Raw genomic sequence first — 24,715 nt, 5'->3', positions numbered from 1 at the left:
TTTCACCATCCTTGCTTCTAAGGAGTATTGTTTGTACTTCCAAGACAGATTTGTTCTTTTTTTTTTTTTGGCAGTCCATGATATACTTAGTATTCTTTGTCCACACCCTAATTCAAAGACCTCAATTCTTCTTGGGACATTCTTATTCATTATCCAGATTTGCATGCATGGCTTGGATGAGGTCCAAATTAATCCTCAAAATGACATACATCATTGCTCTTTAACACTTTAAAGAGGTATTTTACAGCAAATTTGCCCAAGCCACAAGTAAAATGAAATCCTTGACAATTTCAGTCTTTTCTCCATTTATCGCAATGTTAATTGATCTAGTTTAAAGATTATTCTTTTTTACCTTGAAGTGTAACCCATACTGAAGGCTAGATTTGATCTTCAAGCCCTCTACACTTTCCTCAAGCAAATTGTGTCACCTGCATATCAGGGATTATTAGTCCTCCAATTCCAATGCTTCACTCTTCTCTACCTAGTCCGGTCTCTGTACGTGTGTGTAAATCACTGGGTTTGCTCATCTAGAGAATCCAGACCAATACAATAATCAGTGCTGAAATCAGTGTTGAAATGCTCAGCACTGTATTCAAGTTTAAATTCTAAACATTTGGTTTATGGAAGGCTATGGTTTTTAGTGAGGACCTCTGGCATAGTGGTTATGCGTTAGGTTGCTAGCTAGCTACAAGGTTAGCCGTTTGAAACTACTAGCTGCTCTACAGGAGAAAGATGAGGTTTCCTACTGCTATAAAGAATTACAATCTCTCAGAAACCCATGGGAGAATTCTGCCCTGTCCCATAGGGTCACTATGAATTAGAATGAACTCAATGCAGTAAATGGAGTATGGTTTACAGTGGGAGTTCAAGATGTATTTTGAGCTCCTTCTGACCATTAACTAGCCAAGTAAAAAGTTTTCCCCCCTGGTAGTGTGTTTGAATCCTTGAGGGCAACACACCGGTCTGAAGCAGTGAACGAACAGAAAGATCTGCAGGCTGGCCCCAATCCCAGCTATGTCAACCCCCCTTCTCAACAGATTGCACTACAGAGGAGAGCACTGAAGGAAGATACAGCCCAGGGAGGTGGGGTCTGCCCAGACCGCGCGGGAGCAGACCAATAGGGAAAGAGCGAGAAAGAGAGAACAGCCTGGTGCAGCAAACCCTAAGGGTGACACTTTTGCTTGAAGAAGTCAAGGCACAGAAAGTGCCATAGGGCTGGCCCACCATGAGACATAATGTCCCCTCACTGACCAATAGTGCTGCAGGGGACAGCACTGGAGACACAGTGGGAATTATAGGAATTGTGCCTGGTCTGACACCCCACCCCTGACACACACACACACACACACACACACACACACACACACACACACCAGGGCAAAACACAAAGGGAGTGCAACAGAGAAGAAAGGGAGCAAAGAAATTAAGTCCCTGAGGAATCCCAAAAATAGACTTCACACTCAGAGGGCAGGGCTTAGGGCCTCATCAAGCCAGATCAGAAAACATACATAAGGGTCAGCTGACAGACTTGGAACTATAACCCACCCCGCTTTCTTCTTCTTCTTTTTGCGTGTCTACCTATATAATATAGGCAAGATAAACAATCCCCAGGAGAAAAAAACAGGACTGACAGGGGTGGGGGCAGGGGGTTACCGGGGAGAGAGGGAGGTGGCGGAAAAGGAGAGGGAGCCAATAAACCCAGGGACAAGGGTACAAAAAGTGATCTAAAATCGATGGTGAGGAGGGCATAGACTGCCTGATGAGGCTTGAACAAGGGCAATGTAGTCGAAAGGAATTACTGAAACACAAAGGAAGGCTGAACATGATGGTGGGACAAGAGGAAAGTAAAAGGAAATAGAGGAAGGAACTAGGAGGCAAAGGACATTTACACAGACCTAAATACTGGCATGTACATATGTAAATATATATATAATGATAGAGAAATAGATCTATGTGCATATCCTTATATGTTAAGTATTAAGGCAGTAGATGGACATTGGGCCTCAACTCAAGTACTCCCTCAACGCAAGAACACTTTGTTCTAATAACCAAGCCTTCTGTGATGCTCACCTTCCCGACATGATCGCTGAAGAAAAAATGGGTGTATAAGCAAATATGGTGAAGAAAGCTGATAGTGCCTAGCTATCAAAAGAGATAGCATCTGGAGTCTTAAAGGCTTGAAGATAAATAAGTGGCCATCTAGCTGAGAAGCCACAAAGCCCATATGGAAGAAAGCACACCAGCCTGTGTGATCACAAGGTGTCGATGGGATCAGGTATTGAGCATCAAAGACCCAGAACAAATTATCACATTGATGTGGATGAAGGGGTGTGTAGAGTGGAGACTCAAAACCAATCTGTAGACAATTGGACATCCCTTACAGAATGGTCACAAGGAAGGGATGAGCCAGTCAGGGTCCAGTATATCACCAATGAAGACAACTTTCCTCCAGTTTTTTAATGCTTCCCCACCCACCCCTGTCCCACTATCATGACCCCAGTTCTACCTTATAAAGCTGGCTAGACTGGAGCATGTACATTGGTACAGATAAGAGCTCACAACACATGGAATCCAGGACAGATAACCCCCTCAGGAACGATAATGTAAGTAATATACCATGAGGGTAGGGGGAAGGTGGAGGGAGAAAGGGGGAACAGATCACAATAACCGACATATAACCCTCCTCTGCCAGGGGGAACAACAGAAAAATGAGTGAAGGGAGACAACGGATGATGTAAGATATGAAAATAAAAATAATTTATAACTTATCAAGGGTTCATAAGAAAGGGAGGGCGGGGAAGGGAGGGGGAAAATGAGCTGATATCAGGGCTCAAGTAGAAAGTATATATTTTGAAAATGATGATAGCAACATATGTACAAAAGTGCTTGACACAATGGATGGATATATAGATTGTGATAAGAATAGTAAGATGTGGGGTGCAGAAGGATTTTTTTTCCCAGGTTGTTCCCCAAATATATGCAACGCATGGTAAATGACTGTACACTTGGAGGTCAACACAAACTGCTATGAGGTTACCTCCTTGAGGATTATAGCCATTTAGAGCAATCACACTATAGTCTGTCCCACCCTAAGAAGGGCCCACTCCCTGCTGATAAGGATAGTGGATTGTCTTCCTGAAGGAGAGACTGAAGACCAGGTCAAGCCAACTCAAGGAGGACCAAGGTTAGGCTGCTATCTTGAATCTAGGGTCTGCCCATCTAGTTATATGTGTACCCGTAGGGCTGCCCCTTCCAATTGTGTGTATACACCTATCTCATGGTCCTCCCATTGCTTGTCTTGCTTATGGTAGAACCCCTTCTTGTGACATATGTGGTTACTTGTAATCAGAGGGACTTGCATGCCCCCTAAGTATATATAAGTATTGGTTAGAAATATAGTCTCCTCTCCTCTACCCTTTCTCTCTGTGTGGACCTGGCTGCTGAGATCATGGTCGTTCCAGAGGTGAGCATGCTACTATGAAATGTGTCTGACTCCTTTATTCTATCTTCTCACCTATTCTCTATGGCTTTATTAGAATCGTTATATATTATTGCTGTACAATTGCACCTACAAACCCCCACGGTTGTTAGAGGCTGATTTCTCTAACAGTAAGAGCCCCCAATAAAATGATTAATAAATAATAGTAATAATAATGGGACAGGAGTAAGCTGAAAGGAAATAGAGGAAAGAACTCAGAGGCAAAAGACATTTATAGAAGTATAAACCTAGGCACGTACATATGTACGTAATATATAGCGAAAGGGATATAGGTCTATGTTCAAATATTGAACTGTTAAGTATCAAGGCAGCAGAGGGACACTGGGGCTGTATTCAAGTCCTCCCTCAACGCAAGAACACTGTGTTCTAATAACCTGGCATTCTGTGATGCTCACCTTCCCTACATGATTGCTGAAGACAAAATGGTTACATAAGCAAATGTGGTGAAAAAAGTGATGGTGCCTGGCTATTAGAAGATATAGCTGTTTGGGCTGGGTCTGGACCAGGCATCCCCTTCCCCCAACCTCTCAGAAAAACCTGCTGGACTTTGCAGCCCTGCTTTCAGCATTCCAAAGAGCTTAGCTCAAAAAAAATAATAAAAATAAATAATTTTTAAAAAGAGCTTATCTCTCCAGGCGGGGTTCACTCAGCCCTTTCCCCCAGCATTCCTGATTGAAGCAAGTCTGCAAAAACAAGATGATTTACTCACAGGCCCCATCCTGACTCAAATCCTGCAGGTGCAGCACTAAAAACTCCCATCCCCTTATCAGTACATATGTCCATGGCTCAGACCCTATATAAGTCCCACCACCTAACTGCCAGGTGCGATTTCCTTCCTGGGAGCTCAAGATGCTCCTGTCCCTTTCTCTGCTCTCCCTTCCCTCCTGGGACCTCTTTCCCTACCTAATAAAGCCACTCTTAACCTCACATTCTTTTTTTTTTTCTTCTCTTTTAATTTTTTTTTAACCTCACATTCTTTATCTCAATTCTACCTTCATTCCGTGTCTCAGTTTTTACCTCTCAATAACATTTAGGGTCTTAAGGCTTTAAGTGAAACAAGTGGCCATCTAGCAGGGAAACAACAAAGCACACATGGAAGTACACCAGCCTGTGTGATCATGGGGTGCCAATGGGATCAGGTATCAGGCATCAGAAGACCCCAAGCAAACAATTAAATCAATGCAAATGATGGGGACCGGAGTGAAAACCCAAAGCTCATCTACAGATAATTATACATCCCCTCACAGAAGGGCCACAAGGAAGGGATTACAAGGGAGGGTGCAGCATAGTACCTATGAAACACACAACATTTCTCTAGTTCTTTAATGCTTCCTCCTCCTACCCCCCCCCCCACTATCATGACTCCAGTTCTACCTTACAAATCCGGCTAGACTGGAGCATGTACACTGGTACAGATAAGAGAACTCAACACATGAAATCCAGGACAGATAAACCCCTCAGGAACAATAATGGGAGTAGTCATACCATTAGGGGAGGGGTAAGGTGGGGGGAGAAGAGGGAGAAACAGGGAACTAATTGCAATGATTGACATATAACACTCTCTCTCTCTCTCTCTCTCTCCAGGGGGGTGAACAACAGAAATGTGGGTAAAGGGAGATAGTGGATGGTGTAAGATATGAAAATAACAATTATTTATAACTTATCAAGGGCCCATGAGGGTAGAGGAGGCAGGGGGAAAAAGAGGAGCTGATACCAAGGACTCAAATAGAAAGAAATGTTTTGAAAATAATGATGACAACTATGTACAAATGTGCTTGATATAATTGGTGTATGAATTGTCATATATATAAGAATATATATATGTGTGTGTATGTATGTGTGTGTGTGTGTGTGTGTATGCACCCATTTGTCTTCAGTGGTCATATGAGGGAGGTGAGCACACTCTAATATGATTTTTTGTTCTTTGATGCCTGATAACTGATCCCTTCGGCATCTGTGATCACACAGGCTGGTGGGCTTTATTCCTTCTGAGTCAGATGGCTGCTTGTTTACCTTCAAGCCTTTAAGACCTGAGATGCTATATCTTTTGATAGCCAGGCACCATCAGCTCTCTTCACCACATTTGGTTGTTCACCCTCTTTGTCTTCAGCGGTTGTGTCAGGAAGGTGAGCATCATAGAATGCCAATTTAATAGAAGAAAGTATTCTTGCATTGAGGAAGTACTTGAGTGGAGGCCCAACTTCCATCTGCTACCTTAATACTAAACCTATAACTATATGCACATAGATCTATTTCCCCATATTCATGTATAAAAATATTTGCCTATGTACATGTCTTTAGCTAGACCTGCATAAATTCCCTTTGCCTCGCAGCTCTTTCCTCTATTTCCTTTGACTTTTCTCCTGTCCTACTATGATGCTCAGTCCCCACCAGGGTTTCAGCAATTCCTCTTAGTTACATTATCCTTGATCATGCCCAATCAGGCCTCCACACCCTCCTCACCACTGATTTGGAACGCTTGTTGTTCCCTTGTCCCTGGGTTTATTAACACCACTACCTTTACCTCAACTTCTCCCTCTCCCATGTCCCCGCGGAACTGTCAGTCCTGTTGTTTTCTCCTCCAATTATTCATCCAGCCCATCTTATTTAAACAGACCTGCGGAGATAATAACATGCACAAAAACAAGACAGAGCAAAACCAAGCAACAATATACAACAAAACAACTACAACAACAAACCAATGACAAACAAAACAAAACACAACACGAATGAAAAGCTTGTAGTTCAAAGATTGTTTGTTGGCCTTTAGGAGTGTTTTCCAGTTCAGTCTATTGGGGCACCATGCTCTGGCCCCAAAGTCCACCTTCAGCATTCCCCGGGGACCTCGCCGCTCCATTGCCTTGCTGTTCTGTTGCACCCCCTTAATGTTTTGTCTCGGTGTGGTGGAATCCGATCAGGTGCAATTCCCACACTGTGTCTCTGGTGTTGTCCCCTATAGGGCTATGGGCCAGTGAGGGGTGTCATGTCTCATAGTGGGACTGGCCATGTTGTCCTCTCTGCTGACTGGCTGCTCTAATTGGGAACATCGACCTCATGGCCTGGTGGACCATGATGTGCTCCACTCTCTCCTCCTCCCCTTCATCTGCTCCCATGTGTTCTGATTAGGTATGTCCCTCTTCCGGAGCTGTAGATTCAGTGCTGTCCTTTGAAATAAATTATTCTGAGGGGAGGGGCAGGTGTCCACTTAGTAGTTGGGGTTGGGCCGGCCCCCCAGACCTCCCCACTGGTTCCCTACTCCACGCCAGCATGTTGCATTCACATCTTGGAGCATCGGGTTGAAGTCTGGTCCCTCTTTCCCTGTGGAGACAAACAGTACCCTCCCCTTGGGTGGGTTAGTGCCCTGTGCCCCTGGTATCCTTTTCTTTTTAATTGTTATTATTTTTTCCCTTTCCCCATCTCCTTTTTAGTTGTCTACCATGTGTATCCCTGTATTTGGTCTGGTCCCTACCATATTACCTGGTCCACACCCCAGGAATGTTTGTATACTGTAGCTCTTTTCCATACGCCCCTTTTGCCTTTTTTTTTTTTTTAAAGCTTACCTCAGCACCCTTTGAGGTCTTTCCATCCTTAAGTCGATGCTATCTTGAGGTCTGTTTTCTCTTTTTTGTCCTCTGGGTGAGGTTGTTCTATGTGGCTGTCGCTTATTTATGCTTGGTGAGTGTTCTTCTTCCCATACTGGTTCGGCAAGGATCTTTTGTAGGGCTGGGTTTCTTCTAACATATTCTTTCAGTTTTTCCTTGTCTGGGAAGACTCTTACTTCTCCATCTATCTTGATCGATAATTTGGCTGGGTAGAGTATTCTTGGGTTTGCATTGTTTTCCTTCAGTTTTTGAAATATGTTACTCTACTCTCTCCTCTTTGTCATAGTTTCTGCAGATAGGTCTGAATATATTCTTATTTGGGAACCTTTATATATGATTGCTTGTTTTTCCTTAGCTGCTCTTATGATTTTCTCCTTTTCCTCAAGTTCGATAATATAAATATTATGTGCACTGGTGACTTCTTGGGATCCAGTCTAGCTGGTGTTCTTTCAGCCTCCTGAATTGTTACCTGATTTTCATTCATTAAAGTAGGGAAGTTTTCCTCCAAGAATTCTCTCGCTATTGTTGTGGATGACTTCTTTGTTGTGTCTTCCTCCAGTAAGCCAATAATTCCAATGTTGTTCTGCTTCATAGCATCAGTCATAGGTCTTAAGTTTTCTTCAGCTTCTCTGATTATCTTATTAGATTTTTGTTTGCGTTTGTTAAAGTCTGCTTGGCTGTCCTCCAAGTCACTGATGCGGTTCTCTGATTCCTCTAGTCACTTCTCGAGGTCTGTGAGTCTGCTACTGGTTTTTGTTACCTCCTCCCTAAGCTCCTGTATTTCCCTTTGGTTTATGGCTTTTACCTCTTCTATCATTTCATCCTTTTTCTGTATTGTTTCCCTTATATCCTGTATGACTCCAAGTAGCACTCTGAAAATTTCTTTCTGTGGCAGCTCAATGTCTGCTTCTTCTATGCATGTCATTATGTTCAGGACATCTTCTGGCATTGCCTTTTGTTTCTCCCGGTTTTTTTGTTGACGTTGTTGGGGCTGATGGCTATTTGCATTGAGTTGTATTAGAGGAGCCAGGTGCCATTTTTCCAAGGAGTGGAAGAGCACTGGCTCTCTCTGGGAGACTTGTGGAATGCTTCTTCGAACTGCCTACAGCTTATTTCACTATTGAATTAACCTACCACTTTAATCTCTTGTGGCTTCCCTATCAGGGGAGTGCCCCAGAAGGCTGCTGCTTTGGTGTTGCCTGCTTTGGTGTTGCGGAGGTTGGGCAGAAGTTCCTGCAGCAGCTTGGAACATTTAGGAGTGTTGGCTGAGCTACCTTAGGACCCCAGGCACACAGGCAGAAATTCCCCTGTAAGATGTTGAGTAGAGTATCCCCTGGCAGAGGTCAGCAGTGCCTTCCCCAGCCTCAGGCTAGCTACACAGGGTGGAGCTCACCTAGCTGGGTGTGAAGTACCATGTAAATGCCCTAGGGTAAGAGGAGTGGTCTGGAGGTTAGGGGTAGTGTGTGAGACCAAGAAAGAGACAAAGAGGAGAATAAAAAGTTAAAAATCAAGCCCGTTAAGCCTGTGGGGGCTGGGGAGTGGGGGATATAGTGAAGAGATGGAAACAAGCGCAACAATACAGCTGAGTCCCTATCCCCACCAACGGAGCCACAAGGGCTCAGTCCCTACTCCGAGGCAGCAACAGCAAGCTGCGGCTACGCGAGAAAAGGCCCCCACGCAGCCCCAAGACTGAGGGGGGAACAGAAAGGAGATGGAAACAAGAGCAACAGTGCAGTTGAGCCTGCCCATGGATCTGCAAGGGTCCAGAACCTGCCCCGAGGTGGGTGGTGGCAAACTGTGGCTGTGTTGAGACCAAGCTGCCCTACAGGTTCCAAATGGTCTGGACTCCAGCAGAGACAGTGTCAGGGCCTAGGTCAAGCCCCAGCTGGCCTCCACTGAGGTAAGCCAATAGCCTCCAGCCCCTTAAAATCCCGTGGGTCTGTGCCTACTTGTCTTTATGATGCTCCTCCTGCATTCCAGCAGTGTTGAATTTCCCTTTAAGTAACTCTTCTGGGCTGAATTCTGCAGAGTCCCTCTGGTATGTGTTACTCAGTCGCCATCTTCCTGGAAGTTCTTTTGAGCCGGTAATTTCTTATGGAAGTAGAAAGTTCAGTCTTTTTCCCTCAGAGTGTCTGGTGGTTTCGAACTACTGACCTTTCAGTTAGCAGCCAATGTACAATCACTATGCTAGCAGGGCTCTTCGTATTGTTCAATGGACTCCTCCAAATATTGAAACTTGAGGCTTGATTTTTTTTTCTTTAGTTCTTTCAGTTTGAAAAATTCTGATAAGTTCTTCCCTTTGGTTTTCTAACCCCGAGTTTTTTTTACATTTCATTATAATATTTTACTTTGTTGTATAAAGCTTCCCTTCGAAATCTTCTGTTGAATGTCATCATTTCTTCCAGTCAATTTAACTTCTTGCTGTTTATCAACACATTTCAGCACCTCTTTGGATATCCATTTTAGTCTTTCCTTTCTTTCCTGCCTTTGAAATGAGCCTTTGCTTTCTTTTTTTTTTTTGACCCTTTGTTTTCTTCGTGTATGATGATTTTGAACTTTTTATTGTGATTTGGGTGAAAGTTTAGAGCCAGTTGGTTTTCCATTCAGCAATTCATACACATTTTGTTTTGTAATATTGATTGCATTGCCCACAATGTAACAGTGCTCTTGTCACTTTCTCCCTTTTTCTATTTCCATTCATTCCTATTTCCTATCCCTTCCTGCCTTCTGACTTTTCTTCCTGGGCAAATTTAACTCTTTTGATTTCTTATGAGGGATTGCTTCAAGGGGTGCATACCTTCTTGGTGTTTCTGTTCACCTTACAGGTCTGTCTACAGTTTGATTGAAAGTTGAGCCCCTGGGGTGAGTTCAGTTGCAGACTTGAAAATGTATAGGGGTCACAGTCTCAGGAGTTTTATTCCTCTCCATCACATCAGTTAGCCTGTTGGTTTTATTCCCCTCTATGATTTGGAATTTTTATCCACATCTGTGTCTCTCTCATTCCATTTAGAGCCTTATATTGTGATCCTTCTCTGGGTAGTCAGCAATGTTAGCCAGGCAGCATTTAGTTCTTCTGGTCTGAGTAGCAGAGGCTGAGGTTCATAAGTCCATTAGTTCTTTATACTGATTGTGTCCATGTGTGCTGGATTCCCTTCACTCCCTTAGATGGCCAACTGTAATTCAGCTGTAATTTGTATTATATATATAAAAACCTATAACAGATGTTGTATTTTTGAGGTGTTTTGCAGTTAGTTCCGACTCACAGTGACCAGATCTACAAGAGAGCAAAACACTGGCCAGTCCTGTGCCATCCTCACAATTTGTCCCATGTTTGAGCCCAATATTGCAGCCCCTGTGTCAATTCATCTTGTTGAAGGTTTTCTGCTTTTTCACTACCCTGTAATTTACCAAGGTCGATGAATGGTGTTCCCCAAGGACTAGTCCATTTGGTAATATATTCAAAGCACATGAGATAAAACACTGCCATCCTGGCTTCTAAGGAGCATTCTGGATGTACTTCTGGCAGTCTATGGTAGAGTAAATATTCTTAACCAACACAATGATTCAAATGCATCAATTCTTCTGCAATCTTTCTTATTGTCCAGCTTTTGCAGCCATATGAAGAGAGAGAAAACCCTACGGTTTAGATGAGAGGCACTTTAGATCTCAAAGTGACATCTTTGCCCATTAATACTTTAAAGGGGTCTTCTACAGCAGATTTGCCCAATGCAATATGTTGTTGGATTTCTTGACTGCTGCTTCCATGAGTATTGGTTTGGATCCCAAACCCCAAAACCCAGTGCCCTCAATCCAATTCTGACTCATAGTTACCTTATAGTCTCCAAGGTTGTAAATTTTTATGGGAGCAGATAAGCCTCATCTTTCTCCTCTGGGGCAAGTGTGGTTTTGAACTGCTGACCTTGTGGTTAGCAGCTCAGTGCTTACCTGGCAGCACCACCAGTGCTTCTCAGTTGTGGATCCATGTAAAATAAAATCATCGACAACTTCTATCTTTTCTCTCTATCAGGATCTTGATTATTGGTAGTTGTGAGAATTTTTGTTTTCTTTAGGTTGAGGTGTAATTCATCCTGCATGATGCAATTGCACGATTTGATGTAATCTTGATGTAATCGCATGACTCATTTACTCAGGTTATTATTGTTCAATGAGTCTAACCCTGATACCACAGGAGTAGAGGGTAGAATTTTTAGGGGACACAAATAGATCTATAATAGAGGGTATGCCATAGAAGTAAACAGAATGCTGAAAGGGTGTTATCTACAGGGGGCAACAATTTCAAAGGAAGAGCAGCTCAGCAAGAGTGAAAGCATGGCTTTGAGGTGGACAGCCACCACCCACCCTCGCTCCTAGAAGAATTCACTTCAGAGGATAGCACTGAAGCACAGCTCAGGGAGAGCGGTGCTTCGGATCAGAGCACACAGGAGTGAACGAAGAGGGAAGGAGAGAGAGTGGAGCAGAGGCCAGTCCAACAAGCCTCTAGGATAAGGTGACCAGATTTTAACATTGGTAAAGCAGGACACCATTGACCGGGAGGGGGAGGGTTCTTGATTAAAAATTTGGTCTATAAGGAACAAATATTCATAGAATGCAAAAATAGTATTGTAATATATATATTTTTAATTTCAACATAAGTACAATTTACAAATATGATACATTAAATTATGTATAGTATTATTTTATTCTTTGGCATATTTCTCATTTGAGTGAATTTTTTTAGTAGATTGCTGTCATTTAAAAGGTCATGAACTTTTCACAAGAATTTGTTAAATTGTATTTCACACATAAAATGGCTTTCACAGTCTCAACACTTAATTATGATTTTTCTGATGTCCACACTTTATTTACCGTAAGAAAAATGTGTTCAGTCGCAGCATTAGTTCCTGGTAAGGACATCACGTATACCACAATTTTTAGTGCATTATTGTATGGAACATGGTTTTTTTCAAAATGATGAAATATTTCTAACCATTTGTTCTCTATTGTGATTTTTGTTGATGCCCAAGATTTAACCTTTTCCTCATCAATATATTTAAAAAATAATGTACCTCATTAAAAAGATCATTTTGGGGAGTATTACTATAAGGGAAATTTTGAGTAATATGATCAAATGATTTTTGCACATCATTCCAATTAAGTTCTTGTTTTAATGTAACCCAATGAAAATGTTCAATATAATTATAATGTACTGTCTACTCTTCTAAATAATCTATGCAGTTACTATAGAACTTTTTAATGTGATCCATGATATCTGCACAATTTATTGCACCTTGTTTTTCTAGTTGGCTTATATTATTATGGATAGTTAAAAGAAGAAAATTATTTTCTAACCGCTCTTGACACTGAAAATTTTAATTATTAACTTCATTTGCTACTTCGATTACTGAAATTTTGTCACCTTCAATAAGTTTTATAGCATTTTGAAAAAGAGCTGCTTGATTGTGTACAAACTCTAGCCAAATTTTTGAAGATTCTTTTTCAAAAAACTCTTCTAAAATTCTCGGACATTTATCCTGTGATAGAAAGTAGGATTTCAAAGGATCGTGTATTTTCAAAATACTTTTGACAGCTGGCAAAAGAACTATCCAGTGCATTTTACTGTATCCAAGTATTTTCTGGTATTCGACTTCTGCAGTTTCACAAAATTCTTTAAACATCTTAATGCGCACAATGTGTATATATAAAGAATATATTTTAATAACAATATTTTCCACATCTACGGGCAATAAATCAGCTATTTGAATGGCGTTATGTATTATGTATATTCCCTTCACGTTCTCCCGCCGTTCCCTAGCTTGTCATGCATTCTTTCCAAAAAACGGGACTTTTTAAAAATGACGCGGAACATGGACAAATTGTTAAAAATCAGGAATGTCCCGCTAAAAATGGGACGTCTGGTCACCTTACTCTAGGACAATATTCCTGCTCGGAGCACCCAATGCACAGAGAGGACCATAGGGCCGGCCCCACCATGAGACAAGACCTCCCTCACTGACCCATATCGCTGTGAGGGACAACACTGGAGCACAGTGTGGGAATTGTGCCCTGATCTGACCCCACCACACCAGGGCAAAACTCTAAGGGCACGCAACAGAGCAGCAAGGGGAGTAGAGCAATGAAGTAACTAGGGAATACCAAAAATAAACTTTGGGGCCAGGGTGTGGCACCCTATCAGACTTGACATGCCTAAAGGTCAACAAACAGACCTGGTACCATTTATAGGCATTTCTTTTGTTGCTGTTGTTTGTTTTTTTTGGTTTTCTTTTACTGTTTTGTTTTGCTTTGCCTTGTTTTTTGTGCTTATTATTGTCTCTGCATGTCTATCTAGATAAAATAGGTGGGATAAACAATGAGGAAAAAACAACAGGAAGAGGACAAATGGTTCCAGGAGGGACATGGGAGAGGGGAAGGCAGGGGAAAGGAAGTGGTGCTAACAAACCCAGGGACAAGGGAATAAGTGATCTAAAATTGATGGCAAGAAGGGTGTAGAAGGCCTGGTAGGGCTTGATCAAGGGCAATGCAACTGAGAGGAATTACCGAAACTCCAATGAAAGCTGAGCATGATAGTGGGACAATAGGGAAGTAAAAGGAAATAGAGGTAAGAACTAGGAAGCAAAGGGCATTTATAGAGGTCCAAATACAGGCATGTACATATGTAAATATATTTATATATGACCATAGGGAAATAGATCTATGCACATATATTTATATGTGAAGTGTCAACGTAGCAGATGGATATTTGGCCTTGACTCAAGGACTCCCTCAATGCGATAACACTTTGTTCTTATAACCTGGCATTCTGTGATGCTCACCTTTCCAACATGATCACTGAAGACAAAATGGGTGCATTGCAAATGTGGTGAAGAAAGCTGATGGTGCTCAGCTATGAAAAGATCTAACATCTGGGGTCTTAAAGCAGTGGTTCTCAACTTGTAGGTTGTGACCCTTTTGGGGGTCGAATGAGCCTTTCACAGGGGTCACCCAATTCATAACAGTAGCAAAATTACAGTTATGAAGTAGCAACGAAAATAATTTTATGGTTGGGGAGGGGGGTCACCACAACATGAGGAACTGTATGAAAGAGTCGCAGCATTAGGAAGGTTGAGAATCACTGTCCTAAACACTTGAAGACAAACAAGTGGCCATCTAGCTGAGAAGCTACAAAATCCACATGGAAGAAACACACCAGCCTGTGTGATCATGAGGTGTTGATGGGATCTGGTATCAGGCATCAAAGACCCAGAAGAAAAAATCATATCAATGTGAATGAGGGGGAGTGCAAAGTGGAGATCCAAAGCCCATCTGTAGACAATTGGACATCCCCTCACAAAAGGGTCACAAGGAAGTGATGAGCCAGTCAGGGTGAAGTATAACACTGATGAAACATACAGCTTTCCTCTAGTTCTTTATTTCTTCCTACCCCACTCCCCCTCCACTATCATGATCCCAATTCTACTTTACAAATCTGGCTAAGCCTAAGCATGTACATGGGTACAGACAAGAGCTGGAAACACAGGGAATCCAGGACAGATAAATCCCTCAGGATAAACAATGAGAGTAGCAATATCAGGAGAGTAAGGGAAAGGTGGAGGATAAAGGGGGAATTGATCACCACGATTTACATATAACCCCCTCTCTGGGGGATGGACAACAAAAAAGTGGGTGAAGGGAGACATCAGACAGTGTAAGACATGAAACAATATTAACAATTTATAAATTATCAAGGGTTCATGATGGAGGGACAGTGGTGGAGGGAGGGGGAAAATGAGGAGTTGATACCAAGGGCTCAAGTAGAAAGCAAATGTTTTGAGAATGCTGATGGCAACAAATGTACAAATGTGCTTGACACAGGGATATATTGTGATAAGAGCTGTATGAGCCCCCAATAAAATGATTAAAAAGAAAGAAAGGCTTTGAAGTGGTTCTGGATCAGGGGAAGGCCAGCTCTGCTCCTTTCTTACAACGCTCAGGAGTCAGAAAAGATTAAGATTTTCCAAGATTATCTTGGAAATTTATGTAGCCCAGGGAAACATCAGTTCCTAGTTTTGTTTTGTTTTTTAAATAATCTGAAATGGAATCTAAACCAGGGATTTTGTGGTCCAATCTTAGAATGCAAAGAGACAGTGTAGCAACGAAAATGTGATTTAAGCACTTAATTTAAAAAAATGAAAAGGAAAAAAAAACATCGAAGAGAGAAGTGTATTTCTAATGCACAACAAACATTAAAACAAACAAAACCCCCAAATCTTTCCCCACACAGATTGTAGTGGCTCTCCAAAATTTCTGTTCTCTCACACCATTTACTGGGGCCACCCAAAAGAGAAATCACCTGGACTGCACGCAGTGTAATTAACTGTGAGCTCAAGGTACTGTTTCAAAACTAATTTCTGAATTTGTGCTGAGGCTATAACTCCCACAGGAGTCAGGAATAATTTAACTCCAAGACTCCTTAGCAGTTTTGCTGAATTTTTTTCAAAATCTCATAGTACGTAGTCTAAGAAACTCCTGCCCAACCTTCCTTCTGTCCCTCTCCTTCACTGAGATCAGACTTTGTCTGTGATCTGACTAATCTCCCAATTTTAGCCTCTCCTAGCTCCCTCCCATTTTGTCTTAAACGTTTTCTTCTCCTAATAAATTTCCCACATGTTTAATCTCCTCTTAAGGTCTGTTTCTGAGAGGACTTTAGCTCTGCCAAGTGAATTCTTCCATTTCCTCCTTCCCCCATGTCACATCCCCCTTATCCCTGCTAAAAGTGGTCACCAGCCAGTCTAGGAGGGCCAGGAAATGCTGACAGTTCACTGTTCTGATCTATCCTCATTCTCCGTGAACGAAAACAAACAGACACTCTGAAATATGTAGCTCTCCTATTGTTGGTGCTGGAGATGATTTCTAATGAATCCAAAGCCCATGCCATGGAGTTGACTGTGACTCTTCGTAAAGATATGGGGTTTCCAAAGCTGCGACTCTTCATAGAAATGGACTGCCACATCTTTCTCTTAGGGAGCTGCTGGTGGGTTCGAAGAGTGGGCCTTTCAATTAGCAGCTGCCTGCTAAACTACTGTGCTGCCAAGGCTCTTTTCCTGGTGCAAAAGATTGTTTAATTCAGGATTACTATTGACTTTGGGTTGTTTAGTCTAGCTGGGTGGGGAGAGAGCTAAACAACCATAACACAATGAGAGATGCGTCACAAGAGAGGAGGCTTCAAGGCACTTTTTAGGAAAAGGAAGTCTCACTGCTCCCACCCCAAATCAAGTCCCAATTTTTGAACATGGCAATCCCCCACCCCGCCCCCAATTTAACTCTATTATTGTCTCAAACTCTTATTTCCTGCCACCCCACTCAAAGCTGGAGACACAATGAAGTGTGTATAATATGAACATAGCAGGCTTTATTTCCACTATCCCTAGTGCCTAGCATGCAGTAGCATTCTCAGGGAAACTCTCCTTGACACATTCAGTCTTGCTCACAGTTGCCTGAATTCCTGAGGCAAAGGTGAATTCCCTTTGTCCACTCACCTCCCTAGATTGGCCAGGTCTGTCCTTAAAGCTGGGACCCAAATGCAGGGCTAAGAGCACTCACCGTGCAGTTGGACAGATGCAAGTGAATTTCATGCAGCCAAAAGATCCGGACCCTCAGTTTCTCTAAAAATCTGGGTTAACGATTCCCATGGTGGGATATGTCATCAGTACGAATGTTCAGTTCTTGGCCTAAAGGAGCTGCTCAATAATGCTTGCTGAATTGAACTGCATTCCAGTAAAACCCCAGACCCGGTTTGTGTTTTGGGAAGACCCTGAAAACTGCCCTAGTTTTCTGTGGCTAAGAAAGAGAAGGCTATACCTTGCTCGTTGTCAAAAAACCATCTGTTAGCTGAGGTTACAGGAGCAAATTCCCCAAAGTGCAGCTTCTAATACTTGGAACAGTGGTTTTCAAACCTCCAGCAAGTCTCAAAATCACCTAGAACATTGATGACACAGAAGGGGTAGCACCAACCCCAGAGTTTATGATTCTGTGGATTTGGGGTGGAGCACAAAAGCATGCCTTTGCAAATTGCTCCCTGGTGATATTGAGACTGCTGGCTCCTGACCAAGAGTACTCACTCCAAGGTGAGAATTCTGTGCTCAGTACCTGCCACTTTAGCATGCTGTGTTTGAATTCACCACATCTTTAGTCTTGTTTTTGGATCACTCTACCCCTGTGCTTCATTTGCCACATCTGTAAAATCAGGGTAATATGAATACTGGGAGAGGAAACACTCAAATTCACTGTCATCTGGTCAGTTCTGACTCATAGTGACCCTATAGGCCAGGGTAGAACAGCCCCTGTGGGTTTCTGAGACTGAATCTTTAGGAACTAGAAAGCCTCATCTTTCTCCCGCGGAGCATGCTGGGGTGGTTTCGAACCGCTGACTTTGTGGTTAGCAATCCAACACATAACCCACGATACCACCTGGGCTCCTTGTTAAATATACCAGAGCGTGGTAAACGCTTAAAACAACACCTGGGCTCGGAGTGTTAAATACACGTTAACTGACTCATTTTCTGGAAGAAGGGGGATGACAAAACTAGGAATGTAAGTGTCCAGAGAAGACTAAGAACTACGCTGCCTTCTATGCCAATGGTAACGAGATCGAAGGGCCAGACACGCGCTTCCGGTCAAGTCTCCCCGCCTTCTCCCCAAGCACCCTGCAGTCAGTCCAGCGCAAAGGCCGGCCCACGGACACTGCGCATGTGCCCGCTCCCGGCACCGCGGGGGACGCACATGCGCGCTCTGAGGCGCGTGTGGGTGCAACCGCGTGGAGCAGAGATGGCGGCGGCCTTGAGGGTGGCGGCGGCCGGGGCAAGGCTGTGCAGCCGAGTGAGCAACCTTGGGCGGCAGGCCGCGCGCGGCGCCGCGGCCCGCGGTCTCTGTAGTCAGCCCGTCCCGGTCCCCGTGCCCGAGCGCATCGAGAAGAAGCGCCGGGCCGCGCACCTGGGCGGGGGCCAGCACCGCATAGACGCGCAGCACCAGCGGGTGAGTCCGCGCGGGCCGCCCCGCCCCCGTGCCCGCAGCCTATCACGGCGCGCCTGGCCGCGGCGCCGGCGCTCTCCGCCAATCGCGAGGCGGGGCCGTCGGCCGGGACGTTCACCTTGAGTACCTGTGGCCTTTCCTGAGGCCGCGGGGTCAAAGGAGTGTAAAACACCTTTGTGCCTGCTCACCTTCAGCCTTCCTTTCGCATTTTTAGGCGGATTTGGCAAGACTGCAGCCCGTTTACCACTTAATGGCCGTACACTTTTTGGATAGGTTATTTATTCAGTACGAGCCAATGTATTTTAACACGATCATCATAATACTTTCCTCTTAGTCCCTGGTAGTTAAACTAGTGAAGCAATAATAGACACTATTTTTACATCTGCGAATTCTGGGGTGACACGAGCGAGTGGGCCGTTGGGCAAAAACTGTGGGCAAACTTGCCTTAACGTGGGGTGGAGATCGTCTGCCTCCGAATACCTGCCGAGCCCGGTTAGGGTAGGAAACGGATGGTTTGGGCACTGCCCCCAGGGGCGCGGAGCCTGGAGTCTGCTGAGAATGGCGTTGTGTCTGGTAAGTGGCGCAACCCTGGTAGTCTGCCAGTCCATTTAGCAGAAGAAACCGAGACACGGAGAGGTGACCTGAGCCTTGAAGCCAGGCTTGACCCCGGGGTCCTTGACATGTGGATAAGTGAGGAACGAGTTGCTGGGCAATTTAAATAATTTACGGGAAAGTGCAGAATTGAAATGTATAGATGAGGGCACTGGAGCTGGAACTTACAGATGAAGGGGAGTGACTGGGCTAAAGGCTGGGGTCTTTAGGGTGGAGATGCAAACCAGACTAAATTGAGTGTGTTGATTCAGACGTTCTAAGTTCCGATTTGAAAAAGGCTCTTTTAAACACTGGAAATGCTGTTCTAATTAAATAGTGACCCACCACTCCCAAGTTAATGAAGATTTCCCAACCTCCAGCTTTCAGAAGCTGTGTGTGAAAGTTGACTTGGGAGACAGGCTTGGAGAAGAGTATTTAAATACTTTTTGGGAGGAGGGAAATGATCTTAAGTGTTCCGATTCTATAGAGCAGGGATGGGGAAATATTGAGCTCACAGGCCGAAAGAGCTTAACATCACACCCTCACCAAAGAGCCTTCACATTAAGAATGAGTTAGTTAAATGCTTGATTAAATATAGCAGGCTAATTTATAAGTTAGCAATTTTGTGTGGCTCTCGATGGATGCTATAAATATGGTGGCCCTTGGGGAGAGGTCAAGAGGTTCCCTACCCCTTCTGTGGAGTAAATGTTGGTTTCATAGGAAAGGGGCAATGGGGCTGACAGAGTTATTAAGTTCTGTAGGATCCCCTAAGTACATCTGGATGTATAGTACTCCAAAAAGAGGATTCTGGAAATATAAAACTACTCATAGATAGATTTTAGCTGTAAATGTTCTGTTGTGATGTTTCAGAACAGAAACCGTTTTTTATATTATAGAAATTCTTTAGAACTGTTTTTATAATTTCTAAATGACACAAGGAATGTTCATTTTACAAAGTTGAGAATAAAAAACAAAAGCACTGCCATCAGGTAGATGCCAACTCATAGTGACTCTATAGGACAGGGCAAAACTCCTTGTGAATTTTCAAGACTAACTCTTTATGGGAGCAGAAAGCCCCATCTCTTTTCTTCAGTGCTGCTGGTTGTTTCAAACTGCTGACTTTTTAGTTAGCAGCCCAGCATGTAACCATTATGCCAACAGGGCTCCTTACGAAGTTGGAAACAGAGACAAATCTCTAAATATTTATGATCCTGCTGTTCAGAAGTACTGCTACCATTTGGCATCACATATTCTTCTGCACATAAACACATAATTTTTGGTACATTTTCTTTCCTAAGGAATATTACATAGTTACTAAGATATATTTCAGTAGAGATTTATCTTAATGGTTGTATGAAATTTGCCAAAAATTTAATAATTTGCTTAATTTGAGAAATCAGTGTGGTTTCTAATTTTGTTTTTTGAAGTGCTGAGTGAACATCTTTGGGAACTAAGCCCTCCCACTCCATTTAAAATTTACTCTGGACTATTTCACTAGTCTAGATTGCCAGAACTGAAATTAATGGGTCAAAAGGTAGGGATTTTTAGAAACTGACATACATTGCCAAATTGCTTTTCCAAAAAGTTAAATTTTTTTAGCACAAACATTCATTTATTAATCAAAGGGACGATCCTAATGAAATCAACACTTTGAAATAGATGCATGTAAAATGTGTGTGAAAGAAGTAATTAAATATAATGAAAACAAAAACAACAACAGTATGGAGATTTGCTCATTGAACCGAGCTTTTTCCTTCTCACAGCTAATTCTTGTCCAAATGATGCTAGAATTTTTATTCTCCTTTTGCATGGATCTGTGCAAAGGTGACATTGTTCATAACACATTCCACCATGATCTAACACCTTCAATTTTCTTGTTGTGTTCTCCTTTCCATCCTACTCCTGGGGTTGGACGACAGCACCATTGCAAAGCTGCAGACGGTCTGAGTTTTTCTTCCATCAGCTGTAGTTTCTTCAGACTTTGCTCGCAGGTTATAAAACTGTGGTTTTCAAAGTGCTCATGGTTTTCATGGTGAGGGTTTTGCCATCAGTAGAGATGACAGTCAAGTTTGGCCATTGCACCCAATTTTTGAATAGCCATTCCCACGCTTACTTCCTTTGTGTATTCATCAAAGCCTTTGCTGTCTACCAGGTGCCATGTTCCTATGATTTGCTGAATGGGGGCCATGGTGGGTGAGGATGAGTGTGTGTGCAGATTATGGTGCGCAGAAGTTGTTAAACTTTATGCACCAGTGTGTAGGATTGCTTACTTGTCTGTTGTAATACTGCTCCATTGGCTTTGGGTACTTTTTTTAGGGAAAAAATTTCCCAATATGAGATGTTTTTATGTGGAGATTGTGGATCAGGGTATTTGGTTGGGACTAAGGGCTGTGTAGCCCAAATAGTGAACCTCGCCACCTCCAAAACACCTTAAACATTAAAAACAAAAAAAATTTCTTCAGAGTGAGCTTTTAGCACTCACTCCTCTTCCACCTAGCCACACCATAGATCGTTGCCAGGTGTGGCGTCGGAAGCAGGGGTCCTCATGGAGGACAGGTGGAAGAGCAGCCCATGGTGGAGGTAGGAGAAGAACCAGGAAGTAATGGGTCCTAGATTTGGGGGGAACAGCTGGACCCTGGTGAGATGTGTTTCCTTGGACTTTCCTAGAAAAAAAGCTCCCTTGGAAGCTGGGAGGGTGGCCTCTGACCCTTCACCACACCTGCTCTGGCGCCTCACCTTGTGCTGCTCCATTCTCTTGTCTCCAGTGAGTGTTTGTGAAATTAGTTATGTTGTTCCAGGGTCTCTCCCCCGCCCCCCACTCCCCGCAGCCGTTTTCCTCTCCCGTTTTCTTTGCTTTTCCAAGTAGGATGGCTTCTCAAGCACGGGACCTGCCCTGGATTTCTTACTCTCTGATACCTCCTGAAAGTGCCACCTCTCTGGGCTAGGGGACAAAATGGAGGCTTCATCTTAGGCTGCAGGGGCTCAGCGGGCCCTTGTGGCCTCCCCTTACTTGGCTCACTTTGTTCTGACGGCATCACGGAATGACCTCTGTTGTATTTTAGGGGAAGCTAACAGCCAGAGAGCGAGTCCGTCTCCTGCTGGACCCCGACAGCTTTGTTGAGAGCGACATGTTTGTGGAGCACAGATGTGCAGACTTTGGAATGGCTGCTGAGAAGAATAAGGTATCTGTCTATCTACCCGTGGCTCTGCCAGCATACCCACTATCTAATGTGTCTTTACTGCCTTTCCCTGAATTCCTTCTGCCATTGGGGCTTCAGGCATACGCTAGAGATCGTTTAATACAGTAAGTCACGGAGTACAAGTTCCCCAGGGTGTTTAAAAGTTATGTTTACCCTATTCTGTAGTCAATTTAAAGTGGACAAATTTAGCACTGTAAAAAAGTTGAAGTATTGGGGGACAACACTGGAGACACAATGTGGAAATTGCACCCGATCTGACCCCACCACACTGAGGTGAAGCAGTAAGGGTGTGCAACAGAACAGCAAGGAGAACGGAGCAACAAAGTCCCCAGGGAATACCAAAAATAGATTTTTGAGACCAGGGCGGGGCATCCCATCAGACTTGACCAGAAAACACTCCTAAAAGTAAAGAAACAGGTTTTTAACTATGTACAGGCTTTCCTTTTTTCGGTCGTTGGTTTGTTGTTGTTTTGTTTTTTTGTTTTGTCTTGCTCTTATTTTTTTGTGTGTATTATTATTTCTGCAGGTCTATCTAGATAAGATAGGCAGGATAAACAATCTGGAGGAGAAAACAGCAGGACCGATGGTTCTTGGGGGTCATGGGAGAAGGGGAGGTGTGGGAAAGGAAGTGGGGGCTAAGATACTCAGGGACAAGGGAACAACAAATGATCTAAAATCGATGGCGAGGAGGGTGTTGGAGGCCTGGTAGTGCTTGATCAAGGGCAATGTAACTGAGAGGAATTACTGAAACCAAAATGAAGACTGAACATTATAGTGGGACAAGAGGAAAGTAAAAGGAAATAGAGGAAAGAACTAGGAGGCAAAAGGCATTTATAGAGGTCTAAATACAGGCATATACATATATGTAAATACATGTGTATATGATGATGGGGAAATTGATTTATCTATGTGCGAATATTTATAGATTTAGAATTAAGGTAGCAGATGGACATTGGGCCTCCACTCAAGTACTCCCTCAATGCAAGAACACTTTGTTCTATTAATCTGGCATTTCATGATGCTAACTTTCCCAACAGGATCACTGAAGACAAATGTGTGCATGAGCAAATCTGGTGAAGAAAGCTGATGGTGCTCGGCTATCAAAAGAAATAGCATCTGGGGTCTTAAAGGCTTGAAGATGAGCTTAAAGGCTCAGCGGCCATCTAGCTGAGAAGCAACAAAACCCACATGGAAGGAGCACACCAGCCTATGTGATCACGAAGTGTTGATAGGATCAGGTAGCAGGCATCAAAGAACAAAGCATCTTATCATTGTGAATAAGGGGGACTGTGGAGACCCAAAGCCTATCTGTAGGCAACTGGACACCACTTACAGAAAGGCCACAGGGGTGGGTGGTGGGTGGAGAGGAGCCAGTCAGGGTGCAGTGTAGCAATGATGAAACATACAACTTTCCTCTAGTTCTTTAATCCTTCCTACCCGCCAACATCACGATCCCAGTTTGACCTTACAAATCCTGCTAGACCAGAGGATGTACACTGGTACAGATAAAAACTGAAAACACAGGGAATCCAGGACAGATAAACCCCTCAGGACCAACATTGAGAGTAGCGATACCAGGAGGGTAAGGGTAATGTGGGGTAGAAAGGGGGAACCAATTACAATGATCTATATATAACCCCCTCCCTGGGGGACAGACAACAGAAAAGTGGGTGAAGGGAGACGTCGGACAGCGTAAGACATGACAAAATAATAATAATTTATAAATTATCAAGGGTTCATGAGAGAGGGAGAGTGGGGGAGGGAGGGGAAATGAGCTGATACCAAGGGCTCAAGTAGAAAGCAAATGTTTTGAAAATGACGATGGCAACAAATGTGCTGTGGATCTATGTATGGATTGTGATAAGCATTGTACGAGCCCCAATAAAATGATTTACTTTTAAAAACTGTAAGTATTTTAAGAGTAGCCAAAAGTGACACAGAGACATGAAATGAGCAAATATTGTATTTTAGATCATGGTGTTTATATAGACTTATTCAGTGCAGACTTGACACAAACCTTAAAAATAAAAAAAGAAAAAGAAAAATGAAGTGCCTGTGAAGGACAGTAAAGCAAAGCCACCCCCCCCCAAAAGTGTAAACCTATGCATTTTACTTAATTTTTTCCAAATGTGGGGTCCTGGAATTGCAGAACCTCCGGAGATGCACCCGTGGGCTTTCAGGCTCCCCAGGCCTCTATGTGCAGGTGGAAGAGTGAGGGTGGTTTGCCTGCCCCTGTGCTGTCTCAGGGCTCTGGCTGTGGGTTCAGAGCTCTTGCTGATACAGACTTGGAAGGATGGATCTTTTCAGTTGTGCTCTGGTTTCTCCAGACACCAAACTCGGCTCGCTGCCATCAAGTTGATTCTAACAGATAGTGGTCCTACAGGACAGGGTGGAACTGCCCTGTGGGTTTCCTAGGCTGCACCTGTATGGGAGTAGAAAGCTGGAGGTTTTGAACTGCTGACCTTGCACTTAGCAGCCCCGCTCGTAACTACTAGACTTCTAGATGGACGCTTTTGACATATGTTAGATTTATACCTTGGGTTTAAAGAAAATTTTTTGTTGTAACTTTGGGTGGAGGTTTGTATTTCAGATCGTTAATTTGTATTCCACAGCCTACACGGTGCCCCACTCAGTTTCCCACTCCCTTGCCTTCTAAATTCCCTCCTGAGCATCATCCTCTTCCCCTTCGCGCATTCTTCTTCGTGGAGCCCATTGCTTTATACTCCCCCTCCCTCTCCCCATAGAGCATGCCTTGGCGTTTCGAAGGCAGCGTCAGGAATGCTTCTTTAGCGAGGTGC

General features: G+C 43.5%; 1 protein-coding gene across 2 annotated transcripts in view; it reads left to right on the top strand.

Annotated features, from left to right (window-relative positions):
* The first annotated feature begins 17,894 nt into the window (after positions 1–17,894).
* PCCB (propionyl-CoA carboxylase subunit beta) overlaps positions 17,895–24,715 on the top strand; it is a 110,080-nt gene continuing 103,259 nt past the window's right edge. Inside the window, exons 1-2 of one of the 2 annotated variants that reach the window (XM_075546880.1) lie at positions 17,895–18,129; positions 21,780–21,899. In XM_075546880.1, coding sequence (XP_075402995.1) covers positions 17,923–18,129; positions 21,780–21,899 — 327 coding nt within the window. In that variant the 5' untranslated portion in view covers positions 17,895–17,922. Of the gene's footprint in view, positions 18,130–18,287; positions 18,700–21,779; positions 21,900–24,715 lie in introns of those variants that run through there. The other variant, XM_075546881.1, reaches the window with a different exon arrangement.

This window comes from Tenrec ecaudatus, chromosome 4 (genome assembly GCF_050624435.1).
Source record: "Tenrec ecaudatus isolate mTenEca1 chromosome 4, mTenEca1.hap1, whole genome shotgun sequence".
Lineage (NCBI taxonomy): Eukaryota > Metazoa > Chordata > Mammalia > Afrosoricida > Tenrecidae > Tenrec > Tenrec ecaudatus.
The sequence above is the reverse complement of the archived record's forward strand: the minus strand, read 5'-3'. Positions and strand labels throughout refer to the sequence as shown.